Source organism: Diabrotica undecimpunctata, chromosome 2, assembly GCF_040954645.1.
Source record: "Diabrotica undecimpunctata isolate CICGRU chromosome 2, icDiaUnde3, whole genome shotgun sequence".
Classification (NCBI taxonomy): Eukaryota; Metazoa; Arthropoda; class Insecta; order Coleoptera; family Chrysomelidae; genus Diabrotica; species Diabrotica undecimpunctata.
This window is the reverse complement of record NC_092804.1, coordinates 47,396,808-47,417,805: the sequence shown is the minus strand read 5'-3', so window position 1 is coordinate 47,417,805 and position 20,998 is coordinate 47,396,808. Positions and strand designations below refer to the sequence as shown.

General features: G+C 31.6%; 1 protein-coding gene across 3 annotated transcripts; it reads right to left on the bottom strand.

Annotated features, from left to right (window-relative positions):
* Positions 1–2,214: 2,214 nt before the first annotated feature.
* LOC140434501 (uncharacterized) lies at positions 2,215–20,991 on the bottom strand. 3 transcript variants are annotated; one of them, XM_072522809.1, is made up of 8 exons: positions 20,681–20,991; positions 20,126–20,626; positions 15,088–15,552; positions 12,438–12,629; positions 10,920–11,073; positions 7,166–7,384; positions 4,101–4,407; positions 2,215–2,478 (listed from the first exon to the last, which is right to left on the bottom strand). In XM_072522809.1, exons 1-8 carry the CDS (start codon positions 20,825–20,827, stop codon positions 2,325–2,327), a joined length of 2,139 nt encoding a protein of 712 aa, XP_072378910.1. In that variant the 5' UTR covers positions 20,828–20,991; the 3' UTR covers positions 2,215–2,324. The 3 variants fall into 3 exon arrangements, with proteins under 3 accessions (XP_072378910.1, XP_072378911.1, XP_072378912.1); XM_072522810.1 differs by having other exon boundaries at positions 20,717–20,991; XM_072522811.1 differs by lacking the exon at positions 12,438–12,629.
* Positions 20,992–20,998: the final 7 nt, after the last annotated feature.

The window sequence follows — 20,998 nt, the reverse complement described above, 5'->3', positions numbered from 1 at the left end:
TTTTTATCTAGCATCATTGTCTTCCACGTATGAAACTAAAGACAATCCAGCTACCGCCTGTTATTAAGTAAAGACACATGTTATTTTTATGATCGCTCTAGACTTAGTACATCGAAAAAGAGATCGGTACAAAAAACACGCTTGGGGACGTTTTTAGATGATTTTAAGTAGAATTTGTGACGTTTCTGGTTTGTTTATTTGTGGCTGTCAGTTTGTTAGATTTTTGCTGTTTTTTTGTCCTTCTTTTTGCATTTAGAAGTTATTTATATTACAAAAACAGTTGTTTTCACAACTAATGTTTTATTGGAGTTTGGAATTTTATGGTAAGTGTATTTTATTTTGCCATTAATTTACATACAAAGTTAACCTTAATTACACAGTTAAGGAATGGTTTTATTTAAGTTTCCGCAAAAGTGAAAGAAATGACAAAAAGAAAATATTTTATTGATTTTTTTTAGGTTATGCCTGGAAAAACCCTTATATCACAAGCACAAGAACTCGTTTTAAATTTAATCGAGTAGGTACCTTAAATTAGAAAAAGAGAATGGGGGACTTTTGGAACCATTTTCATCTGTTCAAGAGGTACAAAAAAGACAATTTTGGAATGTGAACTATTATAAAGCTTTCATGATGACAAGCATTTATATATTATTTGCCAACTTTATTGCATAACAAAATATTTATAATTAGAAACTTTTTATTTTTGGTTTTTTTCAATTTCAATTAAAAATATTGATATTTTAACTTTGTTTAAAAGGGTAGCAGCTGCACTTAAATTGGCGAGAAAAACAGTATACGAAAAAGACAAGAAAAAAATCCTGTTTTATCTTCTCTAGTAAAGAGAAGACCTCGTTTAAAAACGAAAACTACTGATATATCTGAGGGCAATAAAATGACAATTCGAAATACAATATATGTTCCAGGATAGTAAATAAACCTATTAAAATAAATTAAAAACAAACTTTTTGGTGAGAATTAGGAGTAGCAGCTAACATGTTATAGTAATATATTAAAATAAATAACTTTTTATGGAAACATGTAACCCATGAAGTGTTGATCGATGAGCTGCAGGCTTAAGAAATTGTTTCTACAAGTAAAACATCCTTGAGTAGAGTATTAAAAGATTTGAACTTTAAATTTAAAAAAGATGATCATCGAAGAGCTTTAATTTAAAGAACTCATATCGCAGCACAACGAGCGTGTTTCGTACGCAAATACATGGAAAGCAGTAATAGTATATATCCACGAGAAGTTGTATTTTTAGACGAAACGTGATTTTTTCTAGGGGAAATAAAATAATGTGGCAGGATGACAACAGCAGAAGTGTTTGTAAACCAGGTGGTTATGATGGAAAAATATTTATTGTGGTTCATGCCGGTTCAGCAAAAGATGTTATTTCAGACGCCAATTTGTTATTTTGTTCGAATCGATTTAATTTCAATGAAATCGAATTGAATGGAATCAACTGAAATCGAATTAAATGAAATTGAATCGAATGGATTCGAACTGACACGAATTAAATCGCAAAATGAATTGTATCGAAACGAATGGAATCAATAAAATCGAATCGAGTGTAATCGAATTGAATCAAATGAATTCGAACTGAAACGAATAGAATCGCATTAAATCAAATCGAATTTAATAGAATACAATCTAATATAATCGTACTGAAACGAATTGAATCGCATTAAATCGAATTCAGTTTAATTAGCGTAGAACTTAGACAACGAAAGAGAGATTACAGGTAACACTCATTTAATAAACCTTCAAAAAGTGAACGTTTGGTACCTGTACGTTGCACATTCCTACCTCTCGCAAGGTTACCAGGTCTACTGATTTTTCAGTAGATCTACTGATTTGAACTTCAAGTTACTGATTTACTGAAACTATATCGATGTACTTAAAAATATGTAATGATAAAATCATGTTCAAAAAATGATCATTGTGCCAGTGTTCAATTATAAATTTTGAAAAAAACCTATTTATTTAAATATAGCCATTATTCTCAATCTACTGAAGAAATAAAATATGACCTGACAACCTTTCTGGTGCCGGTTTGGCTTCAGTCAATTCCATACGATTACGCGTCTCCTTTCGTTCCTTGTCTAAGGCATAGACGATAAGAGAGCTTGTTTTTTTTTATTATTTTTATTGATATTGATGATTTTTATTAATATGATGAGTGGCTAAACAGGATATAGTAAAATTACAAACTCGTGTAAATATTACTTTACTAAACAATATCTGCAGTTTTATAAATAACTTAAATATATATAAATACAATAAGCAGTCTTCATAGTACCTTCATTAGTACTATTTTATTATCACACGTGTTTTTTGGCATGGGACATCATCGTAGACCTCGAAACGAAACCTTTTCCGCACGTTTCACACATATAAGGTCTTTCTCCAGTATGCAGTCGCTTGTGGATCACCATGGGAGTGAACTGTGTGAAGGTTTGACCGCATAAGTCACAGCTGAAACAAAACATTATGGTTAAAGTATGTTTACAAATTAGATAAGGGTTTTAATGCTGAGTCAACTTTGACTGTGTACGTCAACGTAGTACAGGCGGCGTTTATTTTATTAAAGCATAGTAATAAAGGACGCACAACTGCGCATGCGTATGTCAAAATAAAGGTGCTTTTATTAACGTATGACATAAGACACGTCTTCAATAACTCTATTTATTTTGTTAATCATAGCTTCCTTTTGGTAGTTAGTATGGCGCCATCTATTAGCCATATTGCGATTTAAAATGACAGAAAAACAGTTTTTAAGATCTTCCCGTTCAATTTTTTGAAAATTATCTTTTACACAAACCTTCTCCTGATAATAACAAACACAACAAAAAAGTAAATTAAAGTATGACATACAACACGTCTTCAATAACTATCTATTTATTTTGTTAATTATAGCTTCCTTTTGGTAGTCAGTATGGCGCCATCTATTAGTCATATTGTGATTGAAAATGACAGAAAAACAGTTTTTAAGATCTTCCCGTCCAATTTTTTGAAAATTATCTTTTACACAAACCTTCTGATAATAACAAACACAACAAAAAAAGTATTATCTAATTTGGTACAGTCGTTCTGAAGTGATGCCAGTACAAAACATTTTGGCGATTCATATTTATTGATATAGATAAAATTAACTTCCCTACAAATATTAAGAGAGAACTGCAAATATATGCAAACTAAGGCAAGAGCAAAGAGCAGCATTAGGAGCTTATTTCAAATTGTTCTCAATAACAGATAGACATTTTGCAAGCAAAAGCAGCAGAAAAGATTATCAGCAGCTGGAGACGTTTAGAGTGTTTTATCTATGTTTTGATTGGATTATAGGAAACATTAAATTAGAGAAGAGAGCTAGAGTGCAACGCCACTGGTTTGACAAGAATGGCGAGTGTCAGATTAATCTGACCAAGTTTTGAAGCTCGTTATACTGCTATTACGTTGATTAAAATAAAGTTTGCATTTTAGAAGAAAGTGTAATTTTAATTACACGTATATAATATGTTTATTATTAACACTATCTATCGAAGGTACCTTTGATACCTCGCGTTTTTAACAGCTGACAAATCTAAGTTGAGACCATTTTTTCTCAGACAACCATATACGTCATGAGTGTATTTTATTTAAAAAATAAATAAACGAAATTTTATTTCAAAAATTAATTACCATTAATTTAATTAAAACTATTTGCTGCCACTTTTTGACTGGAGACCTATTATCAATGTATTCTCCTATTTTTAAATGTGTGTAAAAATGTGAGTTTGATTAACTACGTTATGAAAGTAGTGATTTTGCAATGGGATCTTAGCCATCTTCAATAAAGTCTATGGGTTTCACAGTACAGTGGACCCACTTTGTTTATCTAGTGACTAATTTTTTTTATTATCTCGAATCGCAGTTAAGACAATCACGTCAGTGTTGCTGTATACTTACATACATAAAATAGTACCCTATGAATAAATAAAAAATTAAGGCACTATATCTATTTTAATTGTGTGAACTATAATTTACATCAATGAATGTATGACTATTATTAACGTGTCACTAATATTAATATTAAATGAATATAATAAAAAAAATATTACCTATATGGCCTTTCACCAGTGTGAGACCGCCTATGACAACGTAATGCATCTCTCCTTGCAAACGCTTTTCCACACATTTCACATACGTATGATTTCTCTCCCGAATGCATTGTAAAATGAATTTTTAAATCCACTCCTGTGAGGAATCCCTTCCCGCATACCTCGCACATGAATGGTTTTTCACCAGTGTGAATACGCTGATGAGTCTGCAAATAACTTTTGGAAACGAACATTTTGTCGCAGACATGACATGAATATTTGCGGTTGTCCTGACCGGAATGTATTTTTCTGTGTGCTCGACAAAGACCTGAATAAAAAATACAAGAAAAATAAAAGTTAATATTTATTAATTTAAATTTAAAACAAATGCCTTATGGTGTATTATTATGTTTAAAATCAATGGCAATTCGACTGTTAACTGTCTCAATGATATACTAGTGATCCTATTAAATTCAATAAACTTAATTAATATATTCGTCAATAACCGCGTGACAGAGAAAGAATAACAGATTTATATTCAATTCATAAAATATAAACAAATAAGTTTAAATAATAATAAAAATAGTGGCTACTGTCTCAATTTTAATAAACTAATTATTTAATTAAAATGCATACAGAGTTCAACATATGGGTCCTTGACCTGGTTTACTTTTTAAAAAAATGTACAATCAATCTTGTTCCGAATGTCATTGTTTACTTGTAAACAGTCAATTATCACTTTTGACATCAAATTAGTTGGCATTTAACTTTCCTACATTTCGGATACAAAATTCTTTTGAGTAGGGACTTATATTCCCTGTAGACAATCTAAGTCCATCGGCACATAGTCAGATATTATAATAATTTTAAGTATGGTTTAACCCATTTAAAACCAACCACCGTGTGGTTTTGGGGTTATTTTGCTGGTACTATAAAGTAAGTAGACTTCTTGGCGTTTTCTGCCAAGATATTCATCAGAATAAGATGAGTCCTTCTATACGGCCACATCTTAAAGTAGTCATGTCTTCTTATCGCCTCTCGATTCAGTTTACACGAGTTAACTCACTCCATATTATACGCTTATACACTGTATGGATACCATTTAATTAATTGTATTTTTAGTGAGGTGCTACAAAGAACCTTTTTCATGTTTTTATAAAGTTCACACGTGCTTTTTCAATTCTGACTTTTATTTAAGCAGTTGTTATTTTATATCAGTGTATTCGTGGTCTTAATCGTCCACTTCGTTACTATTTAGATCTGATAGCCTCCTATTCTTAGGGTTTCGTTATTATTGTATGGTTGTTTTTACTAATTTTCATGAATTCCGTATCAAAATATCCAAACAAAATATGGTATCCTGGGGATACATTGAGGGAGATGATAACTGTGCATGCGGTGTGATCCAATAGAAATCCATGAGAAACCTACTGCAGTGTCGCTAAGAATTGGCAAAGGCGTCAATATAAGAGGACTCGCAGGTAGAAAGAAAAGGTAAACTGAGGATAAAAACAAAAATGAGGTTAATAAATAGTATCATACTACCGATACTAACGTACGCATCTCTTGCATGGGGACACATATGTAACACCACAACGAAAAAGATACAAGCGGCCCATAACAGCAGCTTAAGAGAAGTCAACGTTCCAAGATATGTCACAGAACGATTCCTATTCAGAGAACTGCAACAAGTCAGGGTGATGGAAATAATAAAGGAAAAAGCCAGGATAAACTTCGCAGAACTAGAGCATCACCCAAATTCCCTACTGCGAGAGATCATAAGATACGACGCTTTCCACCGATGGAAACACAAACGTCCAAAACAACAAATAGAGGAATAAAATAAAAGGTATCCAAAGAGACAGTAAAACAAAAATAAAAAGTACCCGGAGAGAATAAAACAAACAAACGCTAGAGAAAACAAACCCGAGAGGTAGTAAAAGAAAGAGGATAGTTCGTAGCTCTATCAATGCAGACAAGCGCAATAACACTGTGTAGGCCATAGTAATTTAAGATTTACCTTTTCAAGACATCCTACAAAAATTTTTTTATAAAAAACTTAAAAAACGAGAAAAATAAAAAAAAAAACATTAACAAAAACCGGCGCAAACCAACAAAAAAAATAACAAAAACCAAAAAGCAGCTCGCAGCTCAGTTGGTGTATCATCTGGACCACAAGCTTTTCTAATTTTAGCATTATTTATAGCGTGTTCTACCTCACATTTCATAATTTCTGGGCCGTCCGTACAGTTTTGGTAGAATTCGTATTTAGATATTACATCCTAAATTTCGTCGCACCTTTCTCTCATCCATTTTTCTTTGGCTAATTTGATCTCCTCTGCAGGTGTCTATATTATGTTTCATTAGATTTTATCAGTCGACGTTGTTCCATTAATTTCAAGATATCGTCTGTCATCCATTTATTTTCCTTGATTAAATTTTTTTCTATAATAATAATCATTGTTTGTGGAGATTTCGTTATCTTGGTTTTTAAATTCACTCCATAGATCTTCTGGATCTTCTAGTTGTTCTCTGATATTTTTTATTCTATTGTTAAATTATTTTTTAATGTTATATTTTATGTTTACATCGTTAAAGTAAAGTACATTGGTTTTTGGTTTTGGTCGCTGAATTCGTTTTAACCTTAGTTTAATATCTGCTACAAGTAGTTGATGATCAGATCCAATATCTGCCCCAGGAAATGTAGTGACTTTATTGACGGCATTTCGGAAACGCTCATTTACAAGTATATTGTCTATTTGATTTCTTGAGGACTCAAACTCTTGAGGTTATTGCTATGATCAAATGGGGCTTTGCAAATGTATAGTCGTCGCTTGGGTAGTTTATACCAGGTGTTTGCAATGATCATATCGTTTTCTTTCCAAATTCATACAATCTCTGTCCTCGATCGTCAGGTTGTCCTAGACTAGGACTACAGGATGACCTACAGTCTGATCTCGTCGACCTTCTCCAATTTACCATGTCGACCACTTTTTACAAATCAAAAATACTTTTTTGCCTCGCCATAAGTGTATCCGTATTAGTCACATGAAAATGTTGGAATGATACTGGAAAAATCTACTTACCTTTAGTAATAAACCCTCGTCCACAAATATCACAGATAAAAGGTTTAACTCCTAAATGCCTATTGGTATGGTCTAGCAGCGATTGCTTAGTCTTAAAATTTTGACCACATGTCGTACAAGGGTAAGGTTTGACGTTCGAATGGACCCTTTGATGTACCATTAAATAACTTTTACATTGGAACCCTTTACCGCAAGTCGGACAGGAAAATTCGTATTGTCCTAAAATTGTTATAACAAAATCAGATATACAGTACGTTAAGTTTTGGATTAGATATTGTACACTACATAAAGCGCTAAAATCGGCAACATTGCCTCGTACGAGGTAATTGTAATTCCCGATCTCCTCCGAACACGACAGAAAATCATTTAGTAGCACGTAACAACGGATGGGATGCACATCTCCGTCCTTCGACTCGATAAAAATACACTGACCTTTATAAAGCGGTGCATTTGTATCGGTTATTAATAATGTGAACAATTTTTTGTGGCTGAATTAAAAATAAAAGCGCATTTGTTTAAAAAGATAAAACAAAAAATATACTCTTATTGAAAATAAAAAATAATTCCTAATAAAATAAGAAATAATTCTTTATGCCCTACAGAAATATTTAAAATATTTGACCTTCTAAGGCTGAACAGTATCCCAATCTGTCACTTTTCTGGTGACACTTTTTGAGCGTGACATTTTCTAAAATTTTCGACACAATAACAACTCTCAAAATTTTTAATAATATTATAAATTAACTGTACGCAGGGAATTGGTCCCCCTTAAAAAAACACAGAAAATAAATCTGCACACTTTTGTCCAGAATTACCACCATAAAACCATTTTATTATTTGAGCTTTTTCTGGAGATGTATAAACAGATATGTTGTTTACAGAAATAAATTAAAGATCAACTCTTTTAACGCTTTAAACAACCACTGTATAATGACAAATTATTGGCGACGGGTCAACGTAGCTGGTTCGTAGAAAGTCGACGGCGTGCAGTGTTGCCATTTATAGGGTGTATATCTAATTTAAAACTTAATGTAATGTATGAACAACTTTACATAAAATGACTTTGATCGATTTACCATTTAAAACAATAAAATATTTAGTAACTTTTATCTATTTATCATCCACTTTCGATTGACTAAAAAGTAATATAATATGAGTGTACCTCCTAGAAAGAATTGATACTACCAGAACATTTATATAGTGGCAATAATATAGACGATAGCATAAAGTTATCCAAATAATCTTATTTCGGGTAGGCCTTAATTATCTTAATTGTCCTTTACCGTCTACTAAGAAATCTAAGTCATTATCAGCATCATCTAGGCAACTATTATCACTATCAAGCGCTAATAAATGTAAACGACTCATCTGAAAAAGTTACACATACTCATAAGATCCACTGTAACATATTTGATACAAGCTGATGTCTCAGCTACGACTGTATCATATGTGATACAAATGAAAATATCAGAGAAATATAAAGAAGATCAATGGAACTCAACGCTTTAAAAGAATCCGTATAGACTGCAATCAAAGTGTATGTTGAAACAAGTATAATTCACTGTACGTTTTTTTTTATTCTATTTTTGACATTTCTGTTAAGAAAATTAACAAGAGCTGATATTTTCTTAATGTACCCTTCAAAGTATCCAGTGACCAGTGTATTAGTAATCAATGTATGTACACTGGAGTGCAAAATTAACCGACACCCAGAACGCCCAAACTGGTGTTTAAACAAGTTTAAAAAAGAAAAGTATTTTTGAGGTGTGTAAACATTTATTTCCTAGCTGAACGCTTTCAACTTACAAAGCCATCTTCAGAGCTCCGCTACAAAAGAACACTAATGTAAATAACCAATTTTAAGTTTGCAAGTTTTCGGCACATTCGCCGACTCATTGCTGAAAAACGTCGTACGAGGAGAACCTGGCAAAGATCTAGAAACAACATATATCTACATATATTCAATAGACTACGTAGGCAACTTGGAGTAGCCATCAAAGCCGCAAACAACGAAACCTTTGAACATTACATTACAAACCTAACAGCAAATGACCAGACGTCATGGAAGGCGACTAAGGAGCTTAAGAAACCATACACAACTATCCCTCCCATCCGTAAACCAAACGGCGAATGGGCCTGTTCCAACAAAGAAAAAGCGAACGTCTTTGCTCAACATTTTACAAACGTATTTCAAAGAGAAGCAGCAGACCCTGATTAAGAAGTGAAAGAACTAATTAGAGCAGCATGTCAAATGTCCCTCTAAATTAAAAGTTTTACTCATATAGAAGTCAAGAAATAACTAAACAAACTTAACTCACGAAAGGCCTCAGGTTATGTTTAGTCTTCACTCTACTAGCCAACAAGTCCATCGAATGATAAATGAAATATCAAGTCTTGAAGAAAAGAAATACTGCAACGTTATATTTCTAGACATCTCAAAAGCGTTTGACAAAGTATGGCACAGAGGTCTGCTTTACAAAGTAAAAATAGCACTATCCAGTAACTATTTCCTCCTATTTAAATCCTACATATCAAATAGATATTTCTCGGTAAAATTAAAAGACTAACAATCCAATCTCTGTCCTACGGAGTCCCGCAGGGTAGTGTTTTAGGGCCGCTGCTTCTCTCACTCTACACAGCCGATATACCAGAGACAAATAATACTATAATCGCTTCCTTTGCTGACAACGTAGCAATACTAGCTGGAAATAAAGATCCCATACAAGCCTCACAAAACCTATAACATCATCTGGTCATACTCAGTGATTGGTAAACCAAATGGAGAACAAAAGTAAACAAAACAAAATCAACTCATATCAACAAATAACATTTACCAACCGCCACAACATATGCCCACCTGTAAGAATGGAAAATGTAATAATACCAACAGTAACAGACGCTAGATGCCTTGGCCTCCATCTTAACCAACGTCTCACTTGGAAGAAACATATTAAGACCAAAAGAAGACAGCTCGACTTAAAATTTCGGCAAATGTATTGGCTCCTTGGGCGCAAATCAAAACTTCACATTAAAAAAAATTCTTCTATACAAAGCCATACTCAAACCTATCTAATTCTACGGACTACACCTATGGGGCTGTCCAAAGCCAACGTCGCTGAATAGCATCCAAAGATTCTAGTCTAAAGTGCTATGATCGATAGTGGATGCACCATTGTAAGTAAACAAATACTTCACTACGACTTAAAGATTCCTTTTATCAGAGAAGAAATCCACGGAGTCACAAAATGAATGTACCATTCACCATGAAAATGAGCTAGTAAGGGAATTATTCAACAATGGTCCAACCACAAGAAGATTAGATAAAACCTGGCCCCAAGACCTACTTCAAAATTAAACCAAAATAGAAGGGTAAGAATAGGTAAGACATCGTTGGATGTCTCTCCTCCACGTCCAAAACCTGTAACACATTTACATAATACTCTGTATTGTAAATAAATATAATTATAAAAAAATATATAGTAGACATGTAACTTTTTGTTAGAGAATGTTGAAACATTCATCGCCTATTGTTATTTTAAATAAATAACCATGTATCTATATTTAATTGAATGAAGTAATTGCTGAACAGTTCTGTTTTACTTTATAATAACAAGTAATATTTTATAAACTTAATATATTAAAACGGTTTATGAAGTGCATATTTTGTTCAAATAAATGTATATTATTAACAAGACATACATAAACACTGCAAAAGAAGTTTCAACTTATGGATAAATCGACTTTCGTTATTTACCTGTATGTTTAGCCTCATGTTGCGCTAGACCGATTCTTGATCTGAATGTTTTATCACACGATCTGCATTTAAATGGTTTTTCTCCAGTGTGTTTTCTCATGTGTTCGGCTAATTTGTAGTTAGTTTTGTATGTTTTTCCACATTCAGTACAGATCTATAAGAAAACATTTTATATGAATACATAAGAAGGTCCACATACAATAGATGCTAATCAACAAACGCAGAGCGGGGACTAGCGTTACAAAAAGCCTTATATCGGTAATTTACACGAACCATATTTCAAAAATAATTTACACGTGTTACTGTTGGCATTTCCAATAAAAAAAGAAGTACTAGAGTACTAGTAGTAGTGTCCACAGAATGTTTAGGGAAACTGTAAGGGTAGAATTAAAAAAAAAAAAGATCGAAGATGGTCCGACGAAACAAAAATATTAAATGGAACCCCCCTAACAACGAATACATCTAAGTAGACTATGCTACAGTTGCTTGGTAAGAAATGATTTTATATAACCAACTTGATATTGAAACTATAAGTTCAAACGTAATTGAAGCCATCAAAAAAGCGGAAAAACAACACTGCAAACAAAATAACGAAAATCAACAGGAACTCTCCCAAAATACGAAAAATATGATATATTTACGAAGAAGAATGTTAAAACAGAACGACAAAAACAATGAAGATCTAAAACGGCTGAACAAAAAAATATCTAAAGAAATCAGAAAAAACTTAAGAAAATTCAATACAGAAAGTATAAGATAAGCTATAGAAGTGAATAAACATATGAAGGTGTTGCGGAGAAAGCTATCAAATGGAACGAGAAAGATTTTTAAACTAAAAGACAACCAAGCTTTCCCAAAAACAAATAAAAAAAACTCCGGACTTATGCCGGTCATAATCTAAGAAGTCATAAACGTTAGAAGAGCAATAAAAAATAACAAAGTCCTCGGCGATGACGGTGTAGTGATAGAGGCTGTAAAACTCGGAGGAGAAACACTATTAAAACATATTAAAGACTTACTTAATATATGTCTTGAAAATAGAATAGTCCCATCTCAATGGAAAACACCGTAACAATACTTCTCCATAAAAAAAGTGATATCACCGAGCTTGAGAACTACACACCGATAGGTCTTCTTTGTCACTTATATAAGCTGTTCACCAAAATCATTCCAAACGCTTGAAAAATAAACTGGACTTCTATCAATCAAACGGATACAGGAAAAGTAACGAGACAAATGATCAACTTCAAGCAATTAAAGTCCTGATAGTAAAGTCTGTGAAATATAATAGGTCCTTAACGTAGGTGTTTATCGATTCCCATAAAGCATTTGACACGGCAGAACTAATATATATGATTTTAAAAGCATATGTGTAGTGATCTGGTGATCCAAAAGACTGAGGTTCTCGACGAAAAGCAAGTCCTAAAGATGATGCCAACGAAGAAGTCAAGTTTGACAAAGTCAATGTGATAAATATTTTCTGATTTACCACCACACTAAAAGGATGACTATACATACCTTAGCTACCAATTTAGATTTTGGTAATTTCTTGGCTTCATTACTAACAACGACGCCATTGCTTCTATTACTAGATGTGTTGTGACTTCCAGATTCTTCTGGTTCATTTTTTATCGGATTTAGTTCATAATTTTCACTCTCCTCACTACTCCATTCACATTCAGCTTTCAATATATCAGATGATTTATCACACTAAAACATTTTACGACTATCAATATTCTAGGATTGCTTCAAAATCTTCAGTAGATTTGATTTTTGTTTATTTTGAAAACTCTAGGTTTGACACAATTACGTGTTTTATACAGGGTTAGCCCCTCAAAAGAGTCCACACTGATATTTGGCTATATTCATTGGATTTTATGAAAATGCTAAAATAGGTAGATTTTTATTCTAACGATATCGATATCTGTCATTTGTCAACCACTTCCCTTTCAGTACCACAAATCTGTAATTTTAAATAGAGAATATACCATACCATTTGTAGCACATCATCAAAATTTGAGCATCCATGATTTCTTTTCCAAATTAACTCTGTTCTTGTGAATAATTATCAGTTTATTGAAAGTGTTACACCTCTTTAACCTTTTCACCTTTTTAAATGTAACGTAAATGAAATGAACTAAAGTTTAAATTAATAAATTCATAATTCAAAAAGTTTTTAACAATAAAACACTGAAAACTTCAGTTTGAACTTCCACAAGTGTTCCTGATGAGGAGTTGAATACCTCGAAACACGTGTAGAACAATAGTCGAATTCGAATTGGAATGAAATGTAATCTTTTACTTTCATTTTAACGTATTTTCTCTACGTAAAGAGTGGACTGAAACTGAAAGAATGGGAAAACTATATTAAAATTCTTTTTCACGACATACGAGAAGAACCAAGATTGGAAAATAACAACGAAGGGCCAACAATTCTGAAATCTGAAATCATAAATGCAATTAATCATCTTAAAACAAATAAAAGCCCAGGTCCAGACGGAATATACCCAGAAACGTTAAAATTAATCAGCGAAGAAAATATCGAAATATTTGTCCTTTTATTCAATCGCATTTATGATACAGGTAAAATACCCCAAGATTGGCTGGAGTCAATATTCATCCCACTACCAAAAAAGCCAAACCCACAACACTGCAATGAGTTCCGTCTGATAAGCCTTATGAGTCATGCAGTAAAAGTCCTACTAAAAATCGTACATAATCGTATCTATAGAAAGTGCGAAACAATCATCGGAGACGATCAGTTTGGATTCAGAGCCGGCATGGGAACGAGAGAAGCCCTGTTCAGTTTACTAGTTCTCGCCCAAAAATGCTACGACCAACAGAAAGATATATTTATATGCTTTATAGACTTCTAAAAAGCATTTGATAGAGTAAGACACGACCTACTATTAGAACGTTTGCAAGAAGTCGGTTTAGATGGAAAAGACATCAATATCTTAAAAAACTTGTACTGGAACCAAAACGCCAGAGTTAGGATCGAAGGTTCCACATCCGCAGAAGTAGAAATTAGGAGGGGAGTTAGACAAGGATGTGTTCTGTCGCCTCTGCTGTTTAATCTTTACTCCGAGTTTCTATTTAAAGAAGCATTGGAGGATTCCAAGGATGGAGTCAAGGTGAATGGCGTAAATATCAACAGTATCAGATACGCCGATGATACAGTGTTAATTGCGGATTCCGACGTAGGTCTACAACGACTCATCGACAAGACCAACTCGACCTGTGAGCAATTTGGTATGAAAATAAACATTAAAAAAACCAAAGTGATGTCAATCCGAAAAAATCAAAACGTACCTCAACCTTGCACAATAAATGGGCACATTTTAGAACAGGTCAATAGATTTAAGTACCTGGGATGTTGGATCGATAGCAGCCTAAATCCTGATCTAGAAATAAGATCGAGAATAGAACAGGCCAGAAAATCTTTCGAAAAAATAAAAAAACTGCTTTGTGATTCTCGAATAAAACTCGAAATTCGACTACGTTTATCAAAATGCTACGTCTGGTCGACTCTTCTATATGCAGTTGAAACGTGGACTCTAAAAACATCAACCGTAAATAAATTGGAGGCCTTTGAAATGTGGATCTACCGGAGAATGCTCAAAATTTCATGGACATTGCATACCTCAAACGAAGAAGTGCTGCATAGAATAGGCAAGGAAAGAGAACTTTTTAACACAGTAAAAGTTAGAAAAACATCATACCTAGGCCACATACTGAGAAATAATAAGTACCAATATGCCCAACTTATAGTGAAAGGAAAAATCGAGGGAAAGAGAGGCCTAGGAAGGAAAAGACTATCGTGGCTCAGAAACATCCGACAATGGACAGGGCTAAATTTTGAACAGCTAATAAGAACAGCTGAAGATAGAGAAGATTTTAAAATTGTAGTAGCCAACCTCCATTGAGGAGAGGGTACTTTAAGAAGAAAGAGTGGACAAGATAGTGCTTTTCAAGGGTGAACCGTAGATGCATGTCAGAGTAAAAGGTTACTTCTAGCGTCGTTCAGCCTCTAGGTAAAAGGCTTATATATATATATATATATATATATATATATATATATATATATATATATATATATATATATATATATATGATTAGAAATTTATAATTAAAATGTTTTTGTATTATCATATAAAATAAAACTTACTTTTTTATTTTTATCCACACTACAAGTCTTTTTATGGCTGCTGAGTTCTTGTACACTAGAAAAAACAGTCTTACATACTACGCATTTATGATAGTGATCTAGGCAGTGCAGATCTAATTGATCTCTTTGATCAAAAATTTTGCCACAAACATTACAATAGTATCCTTCTTCGTTTTCAAGACTCATCATTGGATCACTACTTCCAGAGGTCAGATCAAACATATCTTTTTGGTTCAATGGATTTTCTTGACCAATCTCTTCCAGTCTTTTCTCTAAATGTGAGGAACTAAGGCTGTTGCTATTGCTGGAACTATCATCTTGTTTGAATGTTTCCAAATCTAACTTGGATGATATTTGGTTTAGCGACAGCTTATGACTTTCAAACTGCAACCTGCAGATATTTTGTTCTTCTAATTTTACTTGAAAATCAAATCGATGAGTTGAATGGTTCGATGAGTCTTTTAACTAGAATAAAATATACAATTTTTATTTAATAAAAAAAAAAAAAATGAAAAAACAAATAAGGGAAAAGGAAGAAATAAAATAGGAAATATCACTACTAAACAGATTCCCACTGATCACCATAAAATTTGTATAGGCATTGCCTGACAAATATAGTTATAACTTTATAACCATTGATTAGCTTGAATACACACAATATGATATATATATATATATATATATATATATATATATATATATATATATATATATATATATACACTAATTATTTTAACAAAACACAATATCAATACTCAACAAGGCTAACTATGATATAACATATATATATATATATATATATATATATATATATATATATATATATATATATATATATATATATATATATATATATATATATGTTATATCATAGTTAGCCTTGTTGAGTATTGATATTGTGTTTTGTTAAAATAATTAGTGTCAACAACTTATAGTACCTAGGGACAACGCTGCCAATGTTTTTGTTGTCTGTGAATGACAGAATAGGAATTATATTGTGAGTTAGCTAAATGTTCGCTAGAACTCGTGTGTTTTAACTGCAATGGTCAGTTTAATAATGTATGGGAGCCATTTATTTTTAGTTGAGAATACTTTAACTCCAATAAATAGGTGCCTGAATTCTGAATAAACAATAATTATTCAGAAATAATAAAGTTGGCATGTAAAGAAATACATGCAAGTAAAAATTTAGCTCACATAACTGAGTCGCCGTCTGATCATTGGCATTACTTATGTAAGTATTATAGTTAGAACATTAATGATATATGTTTTAAATTTAAAATATTAAAAGCTACAAAAGATTTGTTTGTTAATTAGTATCGCCACATATGGAAAGGTGTTGAACCAACTTGTATAGTCCAAAGAAGCGTCTAACAATTGGCTGTGCATTACAGTATACTTTTTCGAAATTTTAGAATAAGAGTCAGGAAATTGTTTACATAAAATGTACTTGTTACTTATATCACTCACAAACAAAGTAAAAATAACTCCACTTTCATTATGGTCCGTGATAGTATTTAGAATATTTAACCAAATATGTTTGCAACATAAAAAAACACAAAATCTGTGCAACATAAAAACTACAAAATTATTATGAGCAATTTCTGTTGCTTATTTTTAATCCACTATTTGCTATATACAGTATGAATTCAAATCTGAGTTAGTAGATATTATTTCACTTGGTATTGTGTTACACCTTAACAAGTAATACTTTTTGGAATTTCTAGAGCCAAATTTGGAGTAAACCTTTTGTGGTAAGTTCAGCAACTATTTAATTGCCACATATTCGCTGATAATCTGGCATAATACCAGTGCAACACTTTTAGGGAGTCTCGAGTCTCAAGATACCTATAAACAGGCAAAAAAAAAGAATATAATTCTCTATTAATAAATATGTACTAAAAAACTTTCATAGTGACTTAATTAATCAATCTTACAATATACCAAAAACAATTTGGAATTTAGTAAACAGTGAAACTGGTAGGCAAAAGAACAGGTCTGATATTATTCTACATTATGATAATAAAATTATTACCAAGTCTTGTGATATTGCTAATTCGTTTGCCTCATATTTTGCTACAATTACAGAATACAATCTTCAAACTCATTTTGGCACATCGTTACCTTCTTCTTGTACTACCTCAAAAATGTGTAATAAAACATTTTTCTTTTTACCCTTAACTCCAATTGAAATAAAAAATACAATCGATCAACTAAAAAATAAGCCTAGTACTGGTATTGATAACATATCTGTAAAAATAATAAAACTGATAAGTGATCATATATCGATTCCTTTAACCCATTTAGTTAATCTCTCAATAACAACTAGCCAATTTCCATCCATATTTAAAATGGCAAAAGTTATTCCAATCTTCAAAAAAAATGACCCTCATGATATTTCAAATTATAGACCAGTATCTGTCCTTAGCATAAATTATTACTCAAAAGTAATAGAGAAGATTGTATACAACAGAATGTTAAATTTTATAGAAGAATACAATTTATTAACTCCAACCCAACACGGCTTTAGATAAAAAAAAAGTCAACACTCACGGCTGCATGCAGCTTGTTTGAGCGTATTTATAATGAATTAGATAGTAGAAACCACGTGGCAGGACTATTTTTTGATCTATCACGAGCTTTTGACTGCTTAGACATAACATTTATTCGCAATAAATTATATAACTTTGGTTTTAGAGGGATATTTCTAGAATGGATAATAAATTTCTTAAGTGACAGGAAGAGTGTTGTTAAGATGAAAGAATCAAGCTCAGAACCATACACGACAAATAAAGGAGTACCACAGAGATCCGTGCTGGGACCATTATTATTCCTAATTTTTATTAATGACCTACCAGATCACATAAGGGCACTTATAATATCAATGTTTGCTAATGATACCTCGTTAATAGTCTCTGCACGTACACTCGAGGAATTAAAAATGACAATGAAGACTGTTGTTGACTGCTTTATACGCTAGTGTAATACTAACATACTAATATTAAACATTGACAAGACGCAAATTATTTATTTACATTCATACAACTCATCTAAATATGACTATATCTTAACCATCCATGATAGAAACAATATGTTATCTTCCACTTACTCTACAAAGTTTTTGGGTGTATTCATTGATTGTAATCTCAAATGGTCAGAGCAGGTGAATTCAGTGAAAATGAAATTGAATAAAGCTTTTTATGCTATATCTAGAATTAAAAACACACTACCCATCTCAGCATTAATGAACGTTTATTATAGCCTTGCTTACAGCCACATGTGCTATAATGTAATTTTGTGGGGGAACTCAGTAGATAGTAACAAAGTGTTCATTAACCAAAACAAAATTATCCGTAAAATTTTTAATTTGGATTATCAACAGTCTTGTAAACCAGTTTTTATTAAACATCAAATTTTAACTTTCTACTGCCTATATATCTATAAATGTTTACTTTATGTCAAAGAGGAAATCAATATATTTCCAGTAAATTCAGACAATCACTATTACAATACAAGAAGTGCTGAATCTTTACGAGTTCCTAAACACAGAACATCCAAATTTCAAAATTGCTTCAGATATATATGGGACTGACCTTATACAATCATTTGCCAAAAACTGTGAAAGAAATACCACTTATCTCTAAATTTAAAAAAAATGTTAAAGATTTACTCTTAAGAAAAGCACATTACTCTATAAATGAATATCTTGAGGACAAACTGCAGTAGCTTCATATTTTACTTGCAAAAATGTTATTTTATATATTTTATGTTTTGTCAATTTTTTTTACACTGTGAATATTGTATTATACACATGTTTTTTATACTAAATTCTGTAGTGATGTATCCTATACATTTATTTTGAATGTCTTGAATGAATTGAAAGGATCAATAAAGTATGACTATGACTATATGTGTTGTAAGTCTATCGAGTTCTTCTTAACATTCCCACACTAGCATAGAGACTACCTCAGGGCTCCCAGGAGTCCCAATAAATGCAGTTTCTTGATTTTTTTTCTTACTATTAAAAAGGTTACTTTTAAATTTAACTTTTATTAAAAAAGTCTTATTATTAGTCTTACTAAAGTAAGAATTTAAATTTACTTGATTTCCTACCTACTAGTCTTCATTTGAACCTCTCAATATCTTCATAAAATCTCCCAGATGATCCTGTTAATTGTTTTCAAAACTTGTATACAAAAACTTTAAATATTATTTAAAACGTCACTAATTGTGTGTCTTGTTAAATACAAATGAGCTGTTAAATAAAAAAAATTAACTTTTTGCCAAATTGCCACAGAACAACTTTTTTCTTTAATTCATATAAAAATGTTATTTTTCAACTATAAGTAAATTTCATCTCCAAGCAATAATTTAAAACTTCTAACTGTTTATAAGCTAAAGTTATAAGTAATTTCACCATTGCTCATTATTTTCTCAATTATGTAATTGCAAAAAAAAATCTTTTAGATAAAAATTAAAAACTTTTAAAATAATTGATAAAGCGATCTGAAATTTTGAAGGTTTGTTAAGCATCAGAACACATTGATACATTGTTTGTGATAATAAAAAATCTGTAAGTTCATTCTATGAGACTTATAAACAGCGTTACTTGCTATTTTCGTAACAACAAATTAATTTTACAACTTCTATAATATGCAATTTTGGCAATGTTTTGCAAAAAATTGAAAATACTGAATTATTTCCACTTATTATCAAAAAACACTGAAATACTTATATAAAACATAAAGGTTTTCATGGTACTATAAGTTAATTATCAGGACTTATCCAGAAAATATCCAGATGCCTGGATAATTTCATGATTTCTAACTCCTGAGATAAGTTCAAAGTTTTAAAAGAATTGTATAATTTTTTTAAAGAATTCAGACATACTTATTGTGTAAATTTAGATAATCCAGAGCTGCATTTGACTAAGCTCACAAACTCTATTAGTACTTAAATATTTTGTGTAAATTTATGTTATAAATATTTCTTATTGATACAGGGTTAAATGACAACAAAACGATATGATAATACTTACATCATTTAATAGAGGAATATTGGCATTATCTAGTTGTAAATCTTGCTGTAGCCTAAATTGTTCAGTCAACAATTGATGTTGTTGTATCAGACTTAGATTATCTTCAAACTTACTTCCTGAACTAGAATCTACAACAACAGGCTCCTGTTGTGTACTAAAAGTTTGATTAGAAAAATCAGTATTACTTAAACTACTAGTAACAATATTCTCTAAGGAATGAGAATTCATGTCTGGTGTCATAATTATATCTTGACTTTGTGACAGTGAGGGTAAAGATATATCTGAAACATTTTGTAGATGTTGCTGTACCATTATCAGTTCACTTGTGTGAATCGGTACCAGACATGTTTGACCATTTTGAATACAATTTGAGAGTTCCTTGTATAATTCTATTAAAAGTTTTTCCGTGCGGGCCGAACGTTCTCGAAAATCAGTAAATAATTCTAATTTATACAGACAGGTCTCACAGATCATCTTTGGAAGCTCATCTGTTTCATGGACCTAAAATATTAGTTTGTATGTAAAAGCAAAAACTGTTATTGTATGAAAGACTACCTGCACTGGAAGACACGAGTCAATTTTTTTGCTTACTTGTCGAATTATACCTTCATTTTCAAATATATTTATAGCTAAAAATACTTCTGTTTTAGTTGCACATAATCTACATAATTCTTCAAATTTTGAATTTTCCAACGTGGTCATTTTAATTGTATAATATAGAATAAATTTAGATTAAATGCGATTAAATAATCTTTTATAGTTTCTGCATATTTTTCAATTAGAATAAATTCATCTAATTTATATTTATTAATAAAATATTCACATGAATGTCACTTTTTCCAAATTTCTTCTTTTTTAAACAATTGACAACTG